Source organism: Poecilia reticulata, chromosome 9, assembly GCF_904066995.2.
Source record: "Poecilia reticulata chromosome 9, P_reticulata-male-v2, whole genome shotgun sequence".
NCBI lineage: Eukaryota > Metazoa > Chordata > Actinopteri > Cyprinodontiformes > Poeciliidae > Poecilia > Poecilia reticulata.
The window spans coordinates 28,091,478-28,108,264 of record NC_088838.1 but is presented as its reverse complement, the minus strand read 5'-3'; the positions used below and the strand labels follow the sequence as shown (position 1 = coordinate 28,108,264).

Here is a 16,787-nt window from a genome sequence, read left to right as displayed (position 1 = left end):
TGAAAACAGAAAACAGCAAAGTAAACAAAACCCGTCTTTGTTTCATGTAAGACATTGATCAAACTCGCCTCTCTCTTCTTCCTCTCTCTGTCCCCCAGTGCATGCCAGGATACTTGGGGCCCAACTGTTCTGAGGAGATCAATGAGTGTTTCTCCCAACCGTGCCAGAACGGGGGCACCTGCATTGACCTGATCAATACCTACAAATGCTCCTGTCCCCGAGGAACCCAAGGTCAGCAGACCCCACACACACACACTCCTCCCACATCCTTCTGCCTCCACCCGCCTCCCCTTCTGCCCCCTTCCCGTCTCCACGCTTCATTAATTAGGGCTTAACAGCACCCAGGGCATTAAAACTCCCTCCTTCAAGCCTGCCTCCAACTCTTCCTCCACTTGTCAAATTTGCCATTGATTTCTCTCTCCGACATGAAGGGGATCGTGTGTTGTAGGTCAGCTCAAATTGGCAGCCGAGTTGCGAGCGTCCCAAGGCGGCCAACAGGTTTTTAAAACTGGTGGAGGGAGTTTGTGATTCAGCTCGGCCTTTTTGCAAACATGTCTCAGTCTGTGCTTTTGTAAGTGAGTGATCTTAGAAATTAGGACAACTTACTTTGCTCAGTTCGTAATCAGATATGAGTTTTAAATAGGGCTGCAACTAACGATCAATTAATCAGAAAAAAGGATTGGCACTGTCTGCAGATTTTTCATTTTTTGTACAATATTAGAGATATATTAAAGGATTCAAATAAACAAATAATTAATATATGTTTTTAAAAAGAGAAATTAAATATTTTAGTGCCTAAAATCAAAACACATAGCATTCCTTTAGTGAACATTTGTTCATTTGTAGCAAAGGATGCATCTGCCTGAAAAAACTAACATCAAGATGTGAAAAGCTTAGAGCTTCTGCTTGATTTATCATCAATACAGTGCAGGGCTGATCTGTGGTTTAGTTTAGGATTAATTGATTAATAATTGGATGGCAAAAGGAGATTTTGTCACAGAATTTAAACTCGGTACCAAAGCTAAAGCTGTGTCACTTGAGGAGTTTTGGGTAGAGCATATTTATAATCAAAGGTCTATTTTTATCATAAATGCAACATGTATGGATATTTTGTACAATTTTGACTAAATTACTGCTCTTGGTGTGTTCTTCTTTCAGCAAATGGCCTCTTATTTGAGTCTGTATACTCCAGTTAACAGTTAATCGATTACTAAATTATTTAGTCACGATTAATCTGATTAATTGTTTAAGTTTAAAGGTACATTCATGCATTTATCTGGATTCTAATAGTTAATAACGCTTACAGTGAGCACAGAGCAAGAAACATGACAGAACACACACAGAATGAGTGAAACCTCTCCTACTTTCACACCCCTAGGTGTGCACTGCGAGATCAACGTGGACGACTGCAACCCGACCTCCGACCCCGTCACCAAAGAGCCCAAGTGCTTCAACAACGGCAGGTGTGTGGACGGCGTGGGCGGCTACCACTGCATCTGCCCCGCGGGGTACGTGGGCGAGCGATGCGAGGGGGACGTCAACGAGTGTCTGTCCAACCCCTGCGACCCGCGGGGCACGCGCAGCTGCACCCAGCTGACCAACAACTACCGCTGCGAGTGTCGCACCGGATACACAGGTACTCACGTCTGGAGGTCAGACACCGCAAAAACACTGGATCTTACCCAGTTGGTTTATTTCTGGTGCATATATCTTAGTGCATTTAAAATGAGACAAAACTAGTGACTTAAGTCAGCTGTTTGCTAATATTGATGAAAATGTACAAGTTTCACTGGCATTTTATAAAGGTTTTATATAATCTGCCAGTGGAACTAGTAATTTTTCATCAATTTTAAGGAATGACATAAAAAAAGCTCATATTTCTTGCTGAAAGTTACTAGTTTTGTCTTAATTCAAGATATTTGCTCTACAAACAAAACCAAAATACTTGCAGTGAAAGATTAGTTATGCTTTGTTATATTTTCTTTTTTGTAGATTTAACACTTCCATCTAGTAGATTTTAACTATCTTGCCCTCATTTTTTCTAAATGAAACCTAACAGAAAAAGTTTTTTTATCTGACTGTGTGTGTGAATGATCTCTCTGCAGGTCAGCGCTGCGACCAAGTGTTTAATGGCTGTAAGGGTAAACCTTGCCGTAATGGAGGGAGCTGTGCTGTAGCCAGTAACACGCCGCATGGCTTCATCTGCAAATGTCCCCCAGTGAGTAAACAAATATGTACCGTTAATCTCTAAGGATGTATCTTTGACTCGATATATATGTGTTCAGTTTAAACACTTTAAATGTTTTCATCTTTTTTTTTCCAAAAATCTCTTTCTCTTTCTCACTGTTTATTCAATGTCACATGCTGTTTTTATTTTAATTATGTAAAGCTCTTTGAAATGCCTTGCTGCTGAAATGTGCTACACAAATAAAATTTGATTGATTGATTGATTTAAATGTCTTCATAGCACAAGAACAAATGTTGTTTTTTACCCCGAATTGTTGCTAACCCTGCAGATAAACCCTGCCTTTGGGTCACGAAAGCCGGGTTTACCTGCGCATCTTAACCACATCTGGGCTGGACGTGAGCGGCCGTGAATAAAATTTTATTCTCAGCCATAGAACCTTTAATTGACACAATGACACAAATTGATTCAATGCAGTGTGAAAGCAAACAGCATCAGCTGAAAATGTAACTAAAACAGTTTTAGTCCCCAAATGAACCGGACTATCTGGTGTGAAAATGTCCTTAATTATGGACACACTAATGTTTATGCAATTATACAGCTATTGAAGTTCTGGTAAATGTTATACTGTATATTTACTTTTAATTAGTAATTAGGCTTAAAATATGCTTCCATTGCAGTTTTTTTTTTCAAAAGCTGCTGTATATTCATTGCAGACATTTAAACTTCTCATTTAAAAAATGTAAGCTGCAACTCACAATATTAATTTCTGTGTTTTTCAATGAAGGGTTTCACTGGCTCCAGCTGTGAATACGACTCCCAGGCCTGCGGCAGCCTCCATTGTCGCAATGGGGGCACCTGCATCTCTGGCCACAACAGTCCGAAGTGTTTGTGTCTGCCGTCGTTCACCGGGCCCGAGTGTCAGTACCCCACCGACAGCCTCTGCAACTCCAGCCCCTGCTACAATGGCGGCACGTGCGAGTACGCCGCCGAGGCTCCGTTCTATCGCTGCGTCTGCCCCTCCAACTTCAACGGCCTCCGCTGCCACATCCTGGACTACGGCTTCCGCGGAGGCTTCGGCCAAACCATCCCGCCGCCGACGGACTACGAGATGCCCTGCAGCATCCCAGAGTGCGAGGAGCTCAAGCACAACAAGTTCTGCGACGCGCGCTGCAACAACCACGCGTGCGGCTGGGACAACGGCGACTGCTCGCTCAACTTTGACGACCCGTGGAAGAACTGCTCGGCCGCGCTGCAGTGCTGGCGATACTTCAACAACGGGAAATGCGACTCGCAGTGTGACAACGCCGGATGTCTCTACGACGGCTTTGACTGCCAGACTCTGGAGGGACAGTGCAAGTAAGCCGCTTTTGTACCGATAGAAATGTTTCACAGATTTTATTTTATTATTATTTATTTATTAGTTTGAGAAAAAAAAAATAAAAAAATTAAATGGAAATGTATTTAACATTGAAGTAGAAAATATAAAGTGTGGTAGATTACACTAATGAAAGAAAAATAAATAAATAAAATCTGTGAAATCTGTGAGAGATTTTATGGTGAATTTTCTACAAGAAGGTGAAATTTAAGGAAAAACTAGTGTCTTTTAGCAGCTAAACCCACAGCTGCTACTAACGGCTATTTTATTAAAAATAATTTATCCAATTAATCAATTATTCTGACAATTAATTGATTCATCAGAAAAAACAATTTGTACATTGTGTTGATTTTTTCTTTTATTTAAGCTTGTTAAATAAAAGTGCGGCAAGGGGTTTCATTTGAACCCCTTGCCGCATTCTTATACAACAATAGGAATGCATTAAAACATGAAAATGTAACTTTTTTAAATAAGAGAATAAATATTTATTGCCTAAGATACAATAACAGCATTTCTTGCTCGATCATTTGTAGCAAAGGATGCATCTGCAGCTAGAAAATATTTCTAAAATCAACATGTAAAAAGCTCAGACCTTCCTGCTCGACTGACATAATGTGTTGATTATTTTTAGATTAACTAATCAATAATTGGATAGCAAAATCTGCTTTATCAGAAATTTGAATAGGAGTTTTGAGTTGAACATATTCATAGTCAACAATTTTTTGTTTTCATCTTAAATGCAAAATATATGTGTTTTTTGTACAGTTTTGGCTTAATTTCTGATCTGAGTAAGTTGTATTTTCAGAAAATAGCCTTTTTTAGAGTCATTTACCAATGAATCAATTACTTAAGTAGTTGACAATTACTTCAAAAATCGATTAATCACAATTAATCAACCCAAATGAAATCCTTAATGCTGATGCTTGTCCTCCAGTCCTCTGTATGACCAGTACTGTAAGGACCACTACGCTGACGGCCACTGTGACCAGGGCTGCAACAACGCAGAGTGCGAGTGGGACGGCTTGGACTGCGCCAACAACATGCCTGAGAAGCTCGCCGTGGGCCAGCTGGTCGTGGTCGTCCACATCACCCCCGATCATCTCCTCAACAACTCCTTCGGCTTCCTGCGCGAGCTGAGCCGCGTCCTCCGAACCAACGTCATATTCAGGAAGGACACAAAGGGGGAGATGATGGTCTACCCGTACTACGGGAATGAACACGAGCTCAAGAAGTACAATGTCAAGCGTTCGGTGGACTCTTTGTCTGAGATTCCTGACAAGGTGCTGATTGTGATGAAGAGGAGCCTGTATGACGTGGCAGGCGGCGGCATGAGAGCCAGGAGGGAGCTCGATCATGTGCAAGTAAAAGGGTGAGAAAACAGCTGTATCTCACATAGAAGGGAAACTTTTTTCACATTTTTTTAACATTTTTGAGTATGAAAAATATTTTTTTATATACTTTAGCCTGTCATTCATCCATTCAATCCACTTTTTTAAAGGGGACCTATTATAAAAAATTCACATTGTGCATGTTTTTATGCTGCCATTTGGGTCTCTACTACTTCTAAAAACAATACAAGCGCCTAGAAAAGCATCAAGCCATTTTTTGGCAATAAATTAATATTTGTTAATTGTTCAGTCATATTGGATGGGCACTACGCCATTACCTATCAAACTAATCCAACCTGAGTTCCAGCATGTTTGGTCAGCTGGTTTTACCGCTGTACAATGGCTGCTGAAAAAACAAAAGTGTTTTGTTCTTGACTTATCATTTGGAAACCATTTGCTGCATTCTTGTTGGTTGTGCAGGAGGCTCCTCTTTTGCTTTTTAAAGATGTATGGTTGTACATTTGTGCATCTGTTTGCAGCTAATTTCATCTACAAATGTAAATGTTGAGTTTACACTTGTTTACACAGCCTAAAGTGACAAGAAGCCCTAAAACAGCTCATACTGAAAGGAGCTCAAAATAGGCAGAACTGAGCAGACTAAAATCTCATCATCTAAGAATAATTTTGTTCAAAAATTGTAATGAACATGTTGTGTAAAGCCCACTGACCCATCCTAATCTGTTCAAAGAATCATAATAGGTCAACTTTAAGTTAAATTTAGCAGACACAAACTGTGAAGACTTATTTCTCCGTTTTCTGTTTTGTCCTGAAGATCAATCGTCCACTTGGAGATGGACAACCGTCAGTGCTTCCAGCAGTCCAACGAATGCTTCCAGAGCTCCGATGACGCCGCTGCGTTCCTCGGAGCTCTGGAGTCCAGCGGCAAACTGGACGTTCCCTTTACTATTGAAGCTGTTTACAGTGAGTATTATTCACTGAAATCTATGATCTATTGCTACAAGATCACAGGCATTTTTGTTTAGTAGGTGAAATTTAGGCAAGAAATTGACAGAAATAACAAAAAAAAACACAACTCTACCCCATCTGCATCAAATCTGCCAATGTGCGCTTATGCTACTGCAATAAAGATTGGGCATATTTTAATTACTTTCACACGTTTTTATCAAATGTGCCAATAATGTAAGCAAATAATCAGACTTTTGCCAAGTATGTTTTCAACACAGTAAGAGTATATATATATATATATATATATATATATATATATATATATATATATATATATATATATATAAATAAATAAAATCCTCGTTTTTAATGTCATTGTGCTGAGTAGAGGTTATAATTATAGAGTTTTAGAAGACATATTTGAAATTACATTAAACCTTCCTAAACTTGCAGAAAATGCTACAAAATATGGAAAGAAACGATAAATTGTACATTTCTCTCAATAATTATTACATTAATTTAGCATAAAGGCTGCCTCATATCCCTTGATTTTAATTGGCAATATGTTTTGCAGTGGAAAATTTTATCAGGTAATTTATTATAACTATATTAATCTGATCTTGAATATATTACCAGATAACATTTTCTACCACCATCCCCTCTTTTGATGAAAAAAAAAGCAATATTTTTCTATTAATCCCATCAAACTTTATTTAATCTTCACAGTTTAGGTTTGTTGCAGCAGCAGAGCTGCTGGATGGTTCCTTCCTTCAGTCTTTTTCTGGTCAGAAACTTTTCAATTTCTAGATTGAGTAGCAAAGCAACTTGATAAATTTAACCTGCAAATAATGTTTTCCTGAATTTCCTCTCTGTAGGACAAAAAAAGGTTATTTCTATCTTCTATCTGTCATTTTAACTTTTGTTTAACAATAATTATTGAAAAACAGACATCATTAGTAAAAAAAAATGTAGTCCACTGTTCCCACTTTGAAAAACACCAAAGATGTCCTGGAATGTAAGGAAAATAAAGTCACTGATTTCCAAACTATTTAGTACTATTTCTCTAGTTTTTAGTGCAAATATCTCAGTACACTTGAAATTAGAGAAAACTAACTTTGCAACAATATATAGAAGCTTATTTTTAGTAAATAATTAGTTAATATTGATGAAGAAATATTAGTTCCATTGCCACATTACTTCACTTATAATATGGGAAAATAATCTGCCAATGGAACTAGAACTTTTTCATTCATTTTAAGAAACAATTGACTCAAAACAAGCTGCTGTGTCTTGCTGAAAAGCTACTTCTGAGTTAGTTTTGTCTTATTTCAAATGTACTAAGATATTTTCACTACAAACTAGAATAAAAATATTAGATAAGATTTCTTGTTTTCTCAGTGTGGGATTAATATGATGTGTATTAAGTTAGAAAAAAACATGAAAAGTGAGTAAAATTGTGCATAAAGCAGATATATATTTAGAAACACAGGCTTTATGCTAACAGGGTCGGCAGCGGCCTGCGGTCGGATCCGCAGAACTCTTTGATTGTGTATTTGTTATGCAGTGGTGAACAAATGCAATAGTGAATCTCATGGTCGAATCAATCAATCTCTTCCTCTGTGTGCAAATCCAATGGCTTCAGGCTCCAAAATGGTTAATTGCAGCAAATCAACTCATCCACACCCCCTTTGCTCGCTTCATGAGGACGTCTCTGGCTTCCTCTTTCTCAGACATGTGCACCTATACGTCCTCTGACAGCGAACTCTCACACACGCACACACACGCCTTATCCCACATGGCGAGGGGCTGCTGCAACCTTCACCTCGCTGAATGTAATACCAGGACTTAATGTATCTCTGAGGGTTTAGGTTGGGGGAGTTTATCATTTCAAAATCGTTAGTGAAAAAAAAAAGAAGAGGAAAAATTGATCGGGAGTGTGCTAGAAGTTGGGAGTCTTTGTTATCTCGAAAATCCTAATAAATCCTTCGTCTTTACAGCTTAAAGCGCGTGCAGTAATTTGAAGTTCATTAATCCCCTCCCTCTTTTTTTTCTCTTAAAGAAGAAATGGTAAAGTTGTCTCTTGGTACCCTGAGTTGAAAAGGGAGAGAGGAGGTGGTGATGTTCTTTTCTTCCCTATTTTCTTTTTTATCCCGCCCCATCCCCTTTTTTTTTTTTTTTTTTTTTTGATGAAAAGTGGTTAGCTATTCTGATTATTACTGAATAGATAGAAGCTAGCTTTACAAGCAGCGAGGATTGTCAGTCGGTCCCTGGCTCTGGGTGCAATTTGGAGCGACGAAGAGCCGGACAGTCAGGACCTTCGCTCTTGACAATGTCGCCCCATTTCCTGACAGGCGGCGTTGACCTGCAGCCGTCCGACGGACTCTACGCCATGTATTTGGTGCTGGGCGGCGTCGGGATACTGGCCTTCCTGGGAGTGGGGATGGTGGCAGCCCGAAAGCGGCGCCACGAGCACGGGCGCCTCTGGCTTCCCGAGGGTTTCAAGACCACGGAGACCAGCAAGAAGAAGAGACGGGAGCCCGTCGGAGAGGACTCAGTCGGACTGAAGTGAGTTCGTCCTGTTTTGGACGTTCGTATTTGGACAAATTTGAATTTTACAATGATCATAAGTGAGTCTGAGACAACTTAGATGATCATTAACCTCATCTGATAGAGAGGTGGGGTAGGAATTTAATCAATGGTTTGGTTTTTTTTGGCTTAAAAGCAGCAGATTAAGTGGATTTATCCAGAATTTTCTGCGTTTACACAGGCCACTGAAAAACACCTCTGATATTTCTCTGATGGACGACAACCCGAACGAATGGGGAGAGGACGAGCAGGCGGATGTGAAACGCTTCAAAGTAAGAAAACATTCATAAACTCTTAAGTTGTTTAATATTTTTTTATTAGAAATAGAATAAAATAGAAGGATCATTAATTGTCCCACAATGGGGAAAATAATAGAATATGAAAATATATAAAAACACAAAAAACTAATACAGTAAGAACAAAAATTTCAACATGTAGTTATAAAAAAAACATCATCCAATCAAGAGGAATTTGCAGCTGAATTAGATCATTTAAAAATCTGCAAAATGTGCATGCGTTTTTGAGCATTGAAAGATTATTTACAGTAAGTGAAAGCTAAATTTGCACAGAAACCACCATGGATGTAAGCAGTTACTGGGTTTGTTGGGAGCAGTGGTGGTTATCATATGCTACAGTTTCCCAAAGAAATATCTGGAAATGTTGAATCTGCTAAAATAAAATTTATATTATCAAATTTTATCATGTGCTTGTAGGAAAACTTCAACATTTTGCTTCTTTTCTTAATTTTAACTCCTACTGCGTGTGATATTTTTTTGCAGCTTGACGAGCAGGCGGTGCTGGACGCCGACGACCAGACAGACCACCGCCAGTGGACCCAGCAGCACCTGGACGCGGCTGATCTGCGCATCCCCTCCATCGCTCCCACTCCTCCTCAGGGGGAGATCGAGAATGACTGCATGGATGTCAACGTGCGAGGGCCAGGTAATCAACATAATCAGTCTGTCGTATTTGTGATCTGGGAAGAAAAACTAATCAAAATTAGTTAAATAACATCCTCACTACATATTTTTTGTTTGGTTATCTCATAAGATCCAGACATTAAATGTGTGAATTGTCTCTCCTTTAGTAACAACAGAATGACATGTTTTTTAAATCCTGTGAAACTGTCAAAGTTTTGACAGATTTTATGGGTTCACAAGGTAAAAAATGAGCAGATATTTCTGAGCAGATCCTCAGTGTGTGTGTGTGTGTGTGTGTGTGTGTGTGTGTGTGTGTGTGTGTGTGTGTGTGCGTAGGTGTGCATGCGTGCGTGTGTGTGTGTGTGTAATTGTGCGTGAAAGAGCTGCTGAAGCCCCGCTATGTCCTCAGGGTAAAGGATCTTCTTCAAAGCAGCCAGCTGGAAGCCGAGCGCCTCGGGGAAAACACTGATTCCTGATCAGATTAATCATTTGACCAGTAATGGGACTCAGTTTTTATCTGTATTCAACATTATAATAACCAACAAGAGCATCAAATGCAAAAAACATAAATAAATAAAAAGAAAACTACCAGAATCCCTGAAGGAAACTTCAAAAAAAAAAAAAATCAAAGTAGTTCATTTAACAACTTGAGAGCTCACTTTTTCCCTCCGTCATGGATCGATGCACTCGAATCGACCAAATCTGTGAGATCTTGGGCTCGCTTTTCTTTTGAAGAGGAGAAAACCTTTCCAAGTCATCTGCCTGAGCTGCTTCTCTCGGTTAGATATTAATGCTTGGTTTTATTGGAGCAGTCTGGCTTCAGCAAACCCCTGAAGCTCTGCTTTCCTTCTGAGGCTCCTCCTGTGTTGGCGCCTGCATCAGAATCCGCTCTTGAAAGAAAAAGCAATGATGATTCAACACAGGCATAAGCGTCAAATCCACATTCGATTTGTTTGTTGCTTTGTTTTGATCTGTTCAGGGCTTTGAAGTGGAGCACTCCTGTCTTTCTCCTGCACTCACTTGGCCCGTTTCAGAGTTGTGCTGACCGTGCAAATACAGGTTCATGCCTTTCATGCCTTTCTGCTTCCTCTCCCCTTAGATGGGTTCACCCCTCTGATGATAGCATCTTGCAGCGGAGGAGGACTGGAAACGGGCAACAGCGAGGAAGAGGAGGACGCCTCTGCCAACGTCATCAATGACTTCATCTACCAGGGCGCTAACCTGCACAACCAGACTGACCGTACTGGCGAGACGGCTCTTCACCTGGCGGCTCGGTACGCCCGCTCTGACGCTGCCAAACGGCTGCTGGAGGCCAGTGCCGACGCCAACATCCAGGACAACATGGGCCGGACGCCGCTGCACGCCGCCGTGGCCGCCGACGCCCAGGGAGTCTTTCAGGTAGGCCGTTTGTCTGCATCAAGAGAGATTTAAGAGAGAAAATAATTCAAATTGTGTCATTGTTTTATACACTGCAAAAACACAAAATCTTCCTGTTGTTATTAGTGAAATAATCTGCCAATATTAATATTAAGGAATTATTGGCTTAAATCAAGCTCCTGTAGTTTGCTGAAAAGTTACTTCTGACTTACTTTTTTCTTATTTTAAGTGTAATAAAATATTTGTACTGGAAAATAGACCAACATTACATTTTGTGTTTTTGCACAAAAGTTATAATAGGAATTAAGGATGTTGGAAACTACTTAAAGGAGATATATCATGCAAAATTCACATGTTGTACAATTTTGTATTTCCATTTGGGTGTAAACTGCTTCTAAAAACAGCCCAAGTAATTAAAAAAAATCTACCCAGCCACTTTTTGACAGTAAGACAATATGTCTGGAAAAGTAACCATTTCAAAAACCCTCCAGATATAATGTCACAAACCAGCAGGAACTGCGCCTAGCAACCCCATTGGAGCGCCAGCCTGTCACCTAGCAACCCATGCTGAGCTCCAGCATGTTTGGTCAGCTGGTTTTACCGCTGTATGCTATACAAAGGCTGCTGGAAAATAACAAACATGTTTTGTATAGGCCATTGAGCCATCCTAACCTGTTGAAGGAAGCATAATCTGGTTTGTGTCTGTTTAGATTCTGATCAGGAACCGGGCCACAGATCTGGACGCCCGCATGCATGATGGCACCACACCCCTGATCTTGGCTGCCAGGCTGGCAGTGGAGGGCATGGTGGAGGAGCTCATCAACTGTCACGCAGATGTGAATGCCATCGATGACTTTGGTAAAAAAAAAAAAAAAATCAATAACTATATATATTGTGATAGATAGATGATCAAAATCGATATGTAAGACGTCTGATTGAAAATTCTGTATTTTTTATAAAGTATATTCGCTAAACTCTGATCCAGAACCGCATGGCATTCTGGGAGATGAAGGTAGAGGAAAGACTTTAGCCGCTCAAGTGACTGACTCATTCTTTGGTTGCCAAGCAACTCACACATCCTTTGGTTACTTAGCAACAGCCTGTCGAGCAACTGGCGCAGCAGCAGTTTAATATTTCACCACTGTGCCTCATAACTGTTTAATTAAAAAAAACAACGGCGTTGAGTGAAAACTGTGGATATAACTGGAAAAGTCACCTCTCCAGTATTTCAGATAGAAAAAAACGAATCAATAATCATCAATATCGGCTGATATGAAATGCTTATATTGTGATAGGTTTTTCAGCCATACTGAAAAACCTATCACAATCTAGTACCAGAGTAAAGGATTTTATCTGGAAAGGTCAGAGTGTTTAGATCCGTTTGCTCTCAACTGTTGAATAACTCTTGTTTTTATCTTTTCAGGTAAATCAGCTCTACACTGGGCTGCAGCAGTAAATAATGTAGAGGCTGCTATTGTTCTACTCAAGAATGGAGCCAACAAGGACATGCAGAACAACAAGGTTAAAAAATATTTAAACTCCTTCTCTTGGTGTTTGCTATTGACCCTTTGCAGCTACGTCACCATATCACTCGAGGCGCCATGAGTGATGTAGAAGGTGAAAGACAGATTGAACAGAGCGACTGAGATTTACCCAAGTTGTTTTTTCTTGTTCGAGTCGAGTTAATTTGTGAATGTAACATACTTGGTTGGAGCTCATAGATGGTGGTATTTACAAATGTTGGAAATAGCTAGCTTAGAAACCAACCTGTACCTCCTCCCTCCTGACGTTTTGATGAAATTACTGACTTTGCCTGAATTAAAACCACATGATTTATATCACTATATCACTGCGTTTCCCCTTATACCGGAGCAGGATTAAAAATGTACTAAAGTCTAGATGCTTACTAGTCTTTTTTGTATATCCTACGCTGCTACGATGGTGGGGTAATTTGTCCATGGTTACTAATGATCAGACATATGAACATTTGACTTCTTACCTTGTAAAAAAAAATGCTAGTTGCAAATCCATACAAATCCACTATGACTGACAGTCATTATAATTAACAGCTAGTATATTTCCTCATTAAAAGCTTTACAATAAAATGACAAGTTTGGTTTGCATCCTTGTCTGTTTGTGCAGCTGAACACACATTTTTAAAGTGTAATCAGCTAAATAGAAGCAATATTAGGGAGCTCACAGTTTTTTTTGACGACCGTCATGGCAGAGTGGGCCATGTTCTTGCTAAAGGCTGAATAGAAAAGTGTTCTTTCAGCGGCTACCTTCTCATTTAACACTCTGTCTCCTTCATGCTTCAGGAGGAAACTCCTCTGTTCCTGGCTGCCAGAGAAGGAAGCTATGAAACCGCCAAGGTCTTATTGGATCACTTCGCTAACAGAGAAATAACGGACCACATGGACCGGCTACCCAGGGACATCGCCCAGGAGCGGATGCACCACGACATCGTGAGGCTGCTGGACGAGTACAACCTGGTACGAAGCCCCCCCATGCACGGCGGCTCCCTGAGCAGCGCCCTGTCGTCCCCGCTCTGCTCACCCAGCGGGTTTCTGGGCGGCATGAAGCAGCCACAGCCTCAAAGTCAAGGCCAGGGGAAGAAAACCCGCAAGCCCAGTCACAAGGGGATTGGATGCAAAGACAGCAAAGACATGAAGGTGAAGAAGAAGAACTCTCAGGATGGGAAGTCCGGGACGCTCCTGGACAGCTCGGCTGTCCTGTCGCCCGTAGATTCGCTGGAGTCTCCTCACGGTTACGTTTCTGACGTGGCGTCGCCGCCGATGATGACCTCCCCGTTCCAGCAGTCGCCGTCCGTGTCTCTGAACCACCTGCAGAGCATGGCGGACCCCCACCTGGCCGTGAACCACATGGTGATGCCCAACAAGCAGGAGCTGGCCCGGATGCAGTTCGACCCGCTGCCTCCCCGCCTCACCCACCTGCCGGTGTCCGGCTCGGCAGCGCAGGGCGCCATGGGCGGCCAGTGTGACTGGCTGGCCAGGATGCACAGCAGCATGAGCCAGGCGGGGCAGTTCAATCCCCTGAGAGCGCCCTCCGGAGGCCAAAGTGGCCTGCACCAGGGGATGATCGCAGCGCCGCTCCACAACGGCCACCCCAACTCCGGCCTGTCGCAGATGATGACTTACCAGGGCCTGCAGAACACCCGACTGGGCCCACAGACCCACATGATGCAGCAGATGCAGAACCTGCAGCAGTTGCATCAGCAGCACCAGAACTCTAACCCGACCAACAGTCAGAACTTCATCAGCGGGGACCTCAGTTCCCCAGAGCTCCAGCAGGGGGCGGCCAACTCCAGCATGCCCATACACACCATCCTCCCTCAGGAGAGCCAGATCATGCCCAGCACCCAGTTCCTAACTCCTCCCTCCCAGCATAGCTACTCTGGCCCGATGGACAACACCCCCAACCATCAGGTCCAGGTGCCGGACCACCCGTTCCTGACCCCGTCACCTGGATCCCCCGACCAGTGGTCCAGCTCGTCCCCCCACTCCAACATGTCCGACTGGTCAGAGGGCATTTCCAGCCCACCGACGAGCATGCAGTCCCAGATCGGCCACATATCAGAACAGTTCAAGTAGGAAGCTGAGAGTCTCCGCACCCCAGAGGATGAGCTGCTGTATATATTTTTTATTTTGTATTAAAAAAAAAAAAAAAAAGCACTCGAAAAAGGAAATCAAGCAAAGCTGTAATCGAGATGTAGGACTTTTATAAATTTTTCTACTAACAGCAACATATGTGCTTCATTTACTGTTATTTGTTTTTTTATTTATTAAGGTTGTATTTATGCTTGTTTGACTGCAAAAACACAAAAATTCTTACCAAGTATTTTCAGTTTAGATTTTAGTTAAATTATCTGAGTAGACTTGAAATAAGACAAAACTTACAAGTAACTTTTCAGCAAAAAGGAACTTATTTTAAGTTAACTTATTTTAAAGGAACTTATTTTAATTTAATATTTTGTATTAATGCTGAAAAATGACTAGTTCCACTGGCAGATTATTTAACTTATAATATGGAAAAAATGTCTAATAATCGGCCAGTGGAACTAATCATTTTTCTTCTATATTGTTTATTGTTTAGGATCTGAATTAACTAAGCAATATTGCTACTCTTCTTGAGATAAATCATATACAGTAATAAAAAAACCCCTGTATACTTTAAGGAAGGAATGTTCTCTTTATTACTGTAAAATTACTTCTTGGCTAGTTTTTTTCTCATTTCAGGTGTACTTAGATATTTGCACTAGAATTAAATTAAAAATAGCTGGTAATATTTTGTGTTTTTACAGTGTTCCTGTCGTGGTTTTGGGTCATACGCAGGACAGAGAAAGTCCTTTAGAGACACTTCTTTCTTTTAGAGTTTGTTTTCTGCAGCGTACACACTGGGTATTTATTTCCCTAAACATTCTTAGTCTTTGTCCTTTTTCTTCTGTTTATATTTTGTATAATCCTGTTCATAATAAAAATTGTGATTAAGCTAGAGCACATTTTAAGTTTCAGTGTTATTTCAGTTTGAAAGTGTGAAGAGATTCCTGTGAAGGCATCCAAAACATCCAGTAAATCGTAGTGACGCTCTTTAGAGTTTTGTACATTTTGTTAAATCGACGAGGCAGCGATACGCTGTGCCTTTAAAATTCACATTATTGTGTTTTCTTGTGGCGGGGAGGTGACATGTTGTACGGCCATCTTGGAGATTGGCGGTTAACTGACGCAGGCATGAGTTGTTGTGAGTCCTGTGGTTTTTGGAGAACTGGCCTGTTGGCCACAATGTTTGTTGTTGTCCAGAGGGAACGGGACAATTTATTTCCTTCTCCCTCCGATTAGTTTGAGCCTATGGCTGTGTTCTTTCTTCTGTAAATATGCTTTGCATTTCCCTCGTAAGCAAGATTTTGTTTAAGAAATCTTAAGTCTTCAGCATGCATCGAATTGATCCTGCACTGGTCAACACTCTCTAAAATGTAAAACAGATCAGATTATATATTTTCTATTTTTCTGGCCCAAAGGCACAAATCAATTTGAAGTACACACAAATGAATGAAATATATTGTTAGGTATTGTTTTCACAAAAATGAAGAAAAAATACATAAACATTGAGGTTTTATAAATTTATATTTATTTACTGTTCTGTGACACAAAACCTCACTGAGATAACCTTTTATGTACGTGCAGAAATGTTTTTTTAAGCACTGCCAGCTAAGTTCTCAGTTGTATCCACTTAAATATTATGTGAGATGCATTCTGTTTTGATTTTTGAAATTTTATTAGGAAAAAAGAATATGTTAGGTTGTGGTAGCTTTTTTATATTTGTTTGCTTCCTCTGTAAAGTTATCATTCGCATTAAATGTATTTTTGCTGTTTATTTTCATTCTGTATAAAAGTTACCTGCTATAATAAAGGACACGTTGGTGTCTTAATCTCACGAGAACGCCTCTTTTGTTCATTAAAGGCTATATTATCGAATATTTTAGATTAATTTTGTCTTTTTAAGTAACAGCAAAATAAATTAAACATCTTTTAGCCTGTCTCCATCTAGTGGTGGAGTTGAGTAACGTTCTTATTTATGTATCACAACGCCAGCTACAATTAACTAATCAAAGGAAATATTTAGCATTGATGCAACCCATCTTTATTTACAAATATTGTGTAAGGTTAAGATCCTAAAGAGAACTAACTTTAGCACTATTTGCTACATTTTTAAAGTTTTATTTTGCTCTGAATACATGGCAGTAAACAAGCCTGATTTTTTAATATTATTTTATTTTGTTAATTTCATAGAGACAGACACGACAGATCAAGACAATCTAATATCTGCATTAACAGTCAGAAATTTGCTAGAAAAAACAGGGACAAAAACTTGGATATTTCTGAGTTTTGAAAGTAGAAAATGTTTGACTTTTAATTATTTCAAAAGATTTTCGACCTCTGAAACTCAAAAATTTCCATGTTTTTTTTTCTAGAAAATTACTGAGATTAATTTAAAATTTTCAGAGTTTTTAGTGGAAATTTACACCTCTA

At 40.3% G+C, this 16,787-nt stretch overlaps 1 protein-coding gene across 1 annotated transcript in view; it reads left to right on the top strand.

Moving 5' to 3' along the window:
* notch1b (notch receptor 1b) overlaps positions 1-16,191 on the top strand; it is a 54,802-nt gene extending 38,611 nt beyond the window's left edge. Inside the window, exons 22-34 of the mRNA XM_008417950.3 lie at positions 99-231; positions 1,379-1,636; positions 2,106-2,218; positions 2,973-3,544; positions 4,498-4,932; positions 5,724-5,872; positions 8,209-8,422; positions 8,625-8,715; positions 9,223-9,385; positions 10,463-10,761; positions 11,451-11,598; positions 12,164-12,261; positions 13,059-16,191. Of these exons, the coding sequence (XP_008416172.2) occupies positions 99-231; positions 1,379-1,636; positions 2,106-2,218; positions 2,973-3,544; positions 4,498-4,932; positions 5,724-5,872; positions 8,209-8,422; positions 8,625-8,715; positions 9,223-9,385; positions 10,463-10,761; positions 11,451-11,598; positions 12,164-12,261; positions 13,059-14,351 (3,966 nt within the window). The 3' untranslated portion in view covers positions 14,352-16,191. The remainder of the gene's footprint in view (positions 1-98; positions 232-1,378; positions 1,637-2,105; positions 2,219-2,972; positions 3,545-4,497; positions 4,933-5,723; positions 5,873-8,208; positions 8,423-8,624; positions 8,716-9,222; positions 9,386-10,462; positions 10,762-11,450; positions 11,599-12,163; positions 12,262-13,058) is intronic.
* The last annotated feature ends 596 nt before the right edge of the window (positions 16,192-16,787 follow it).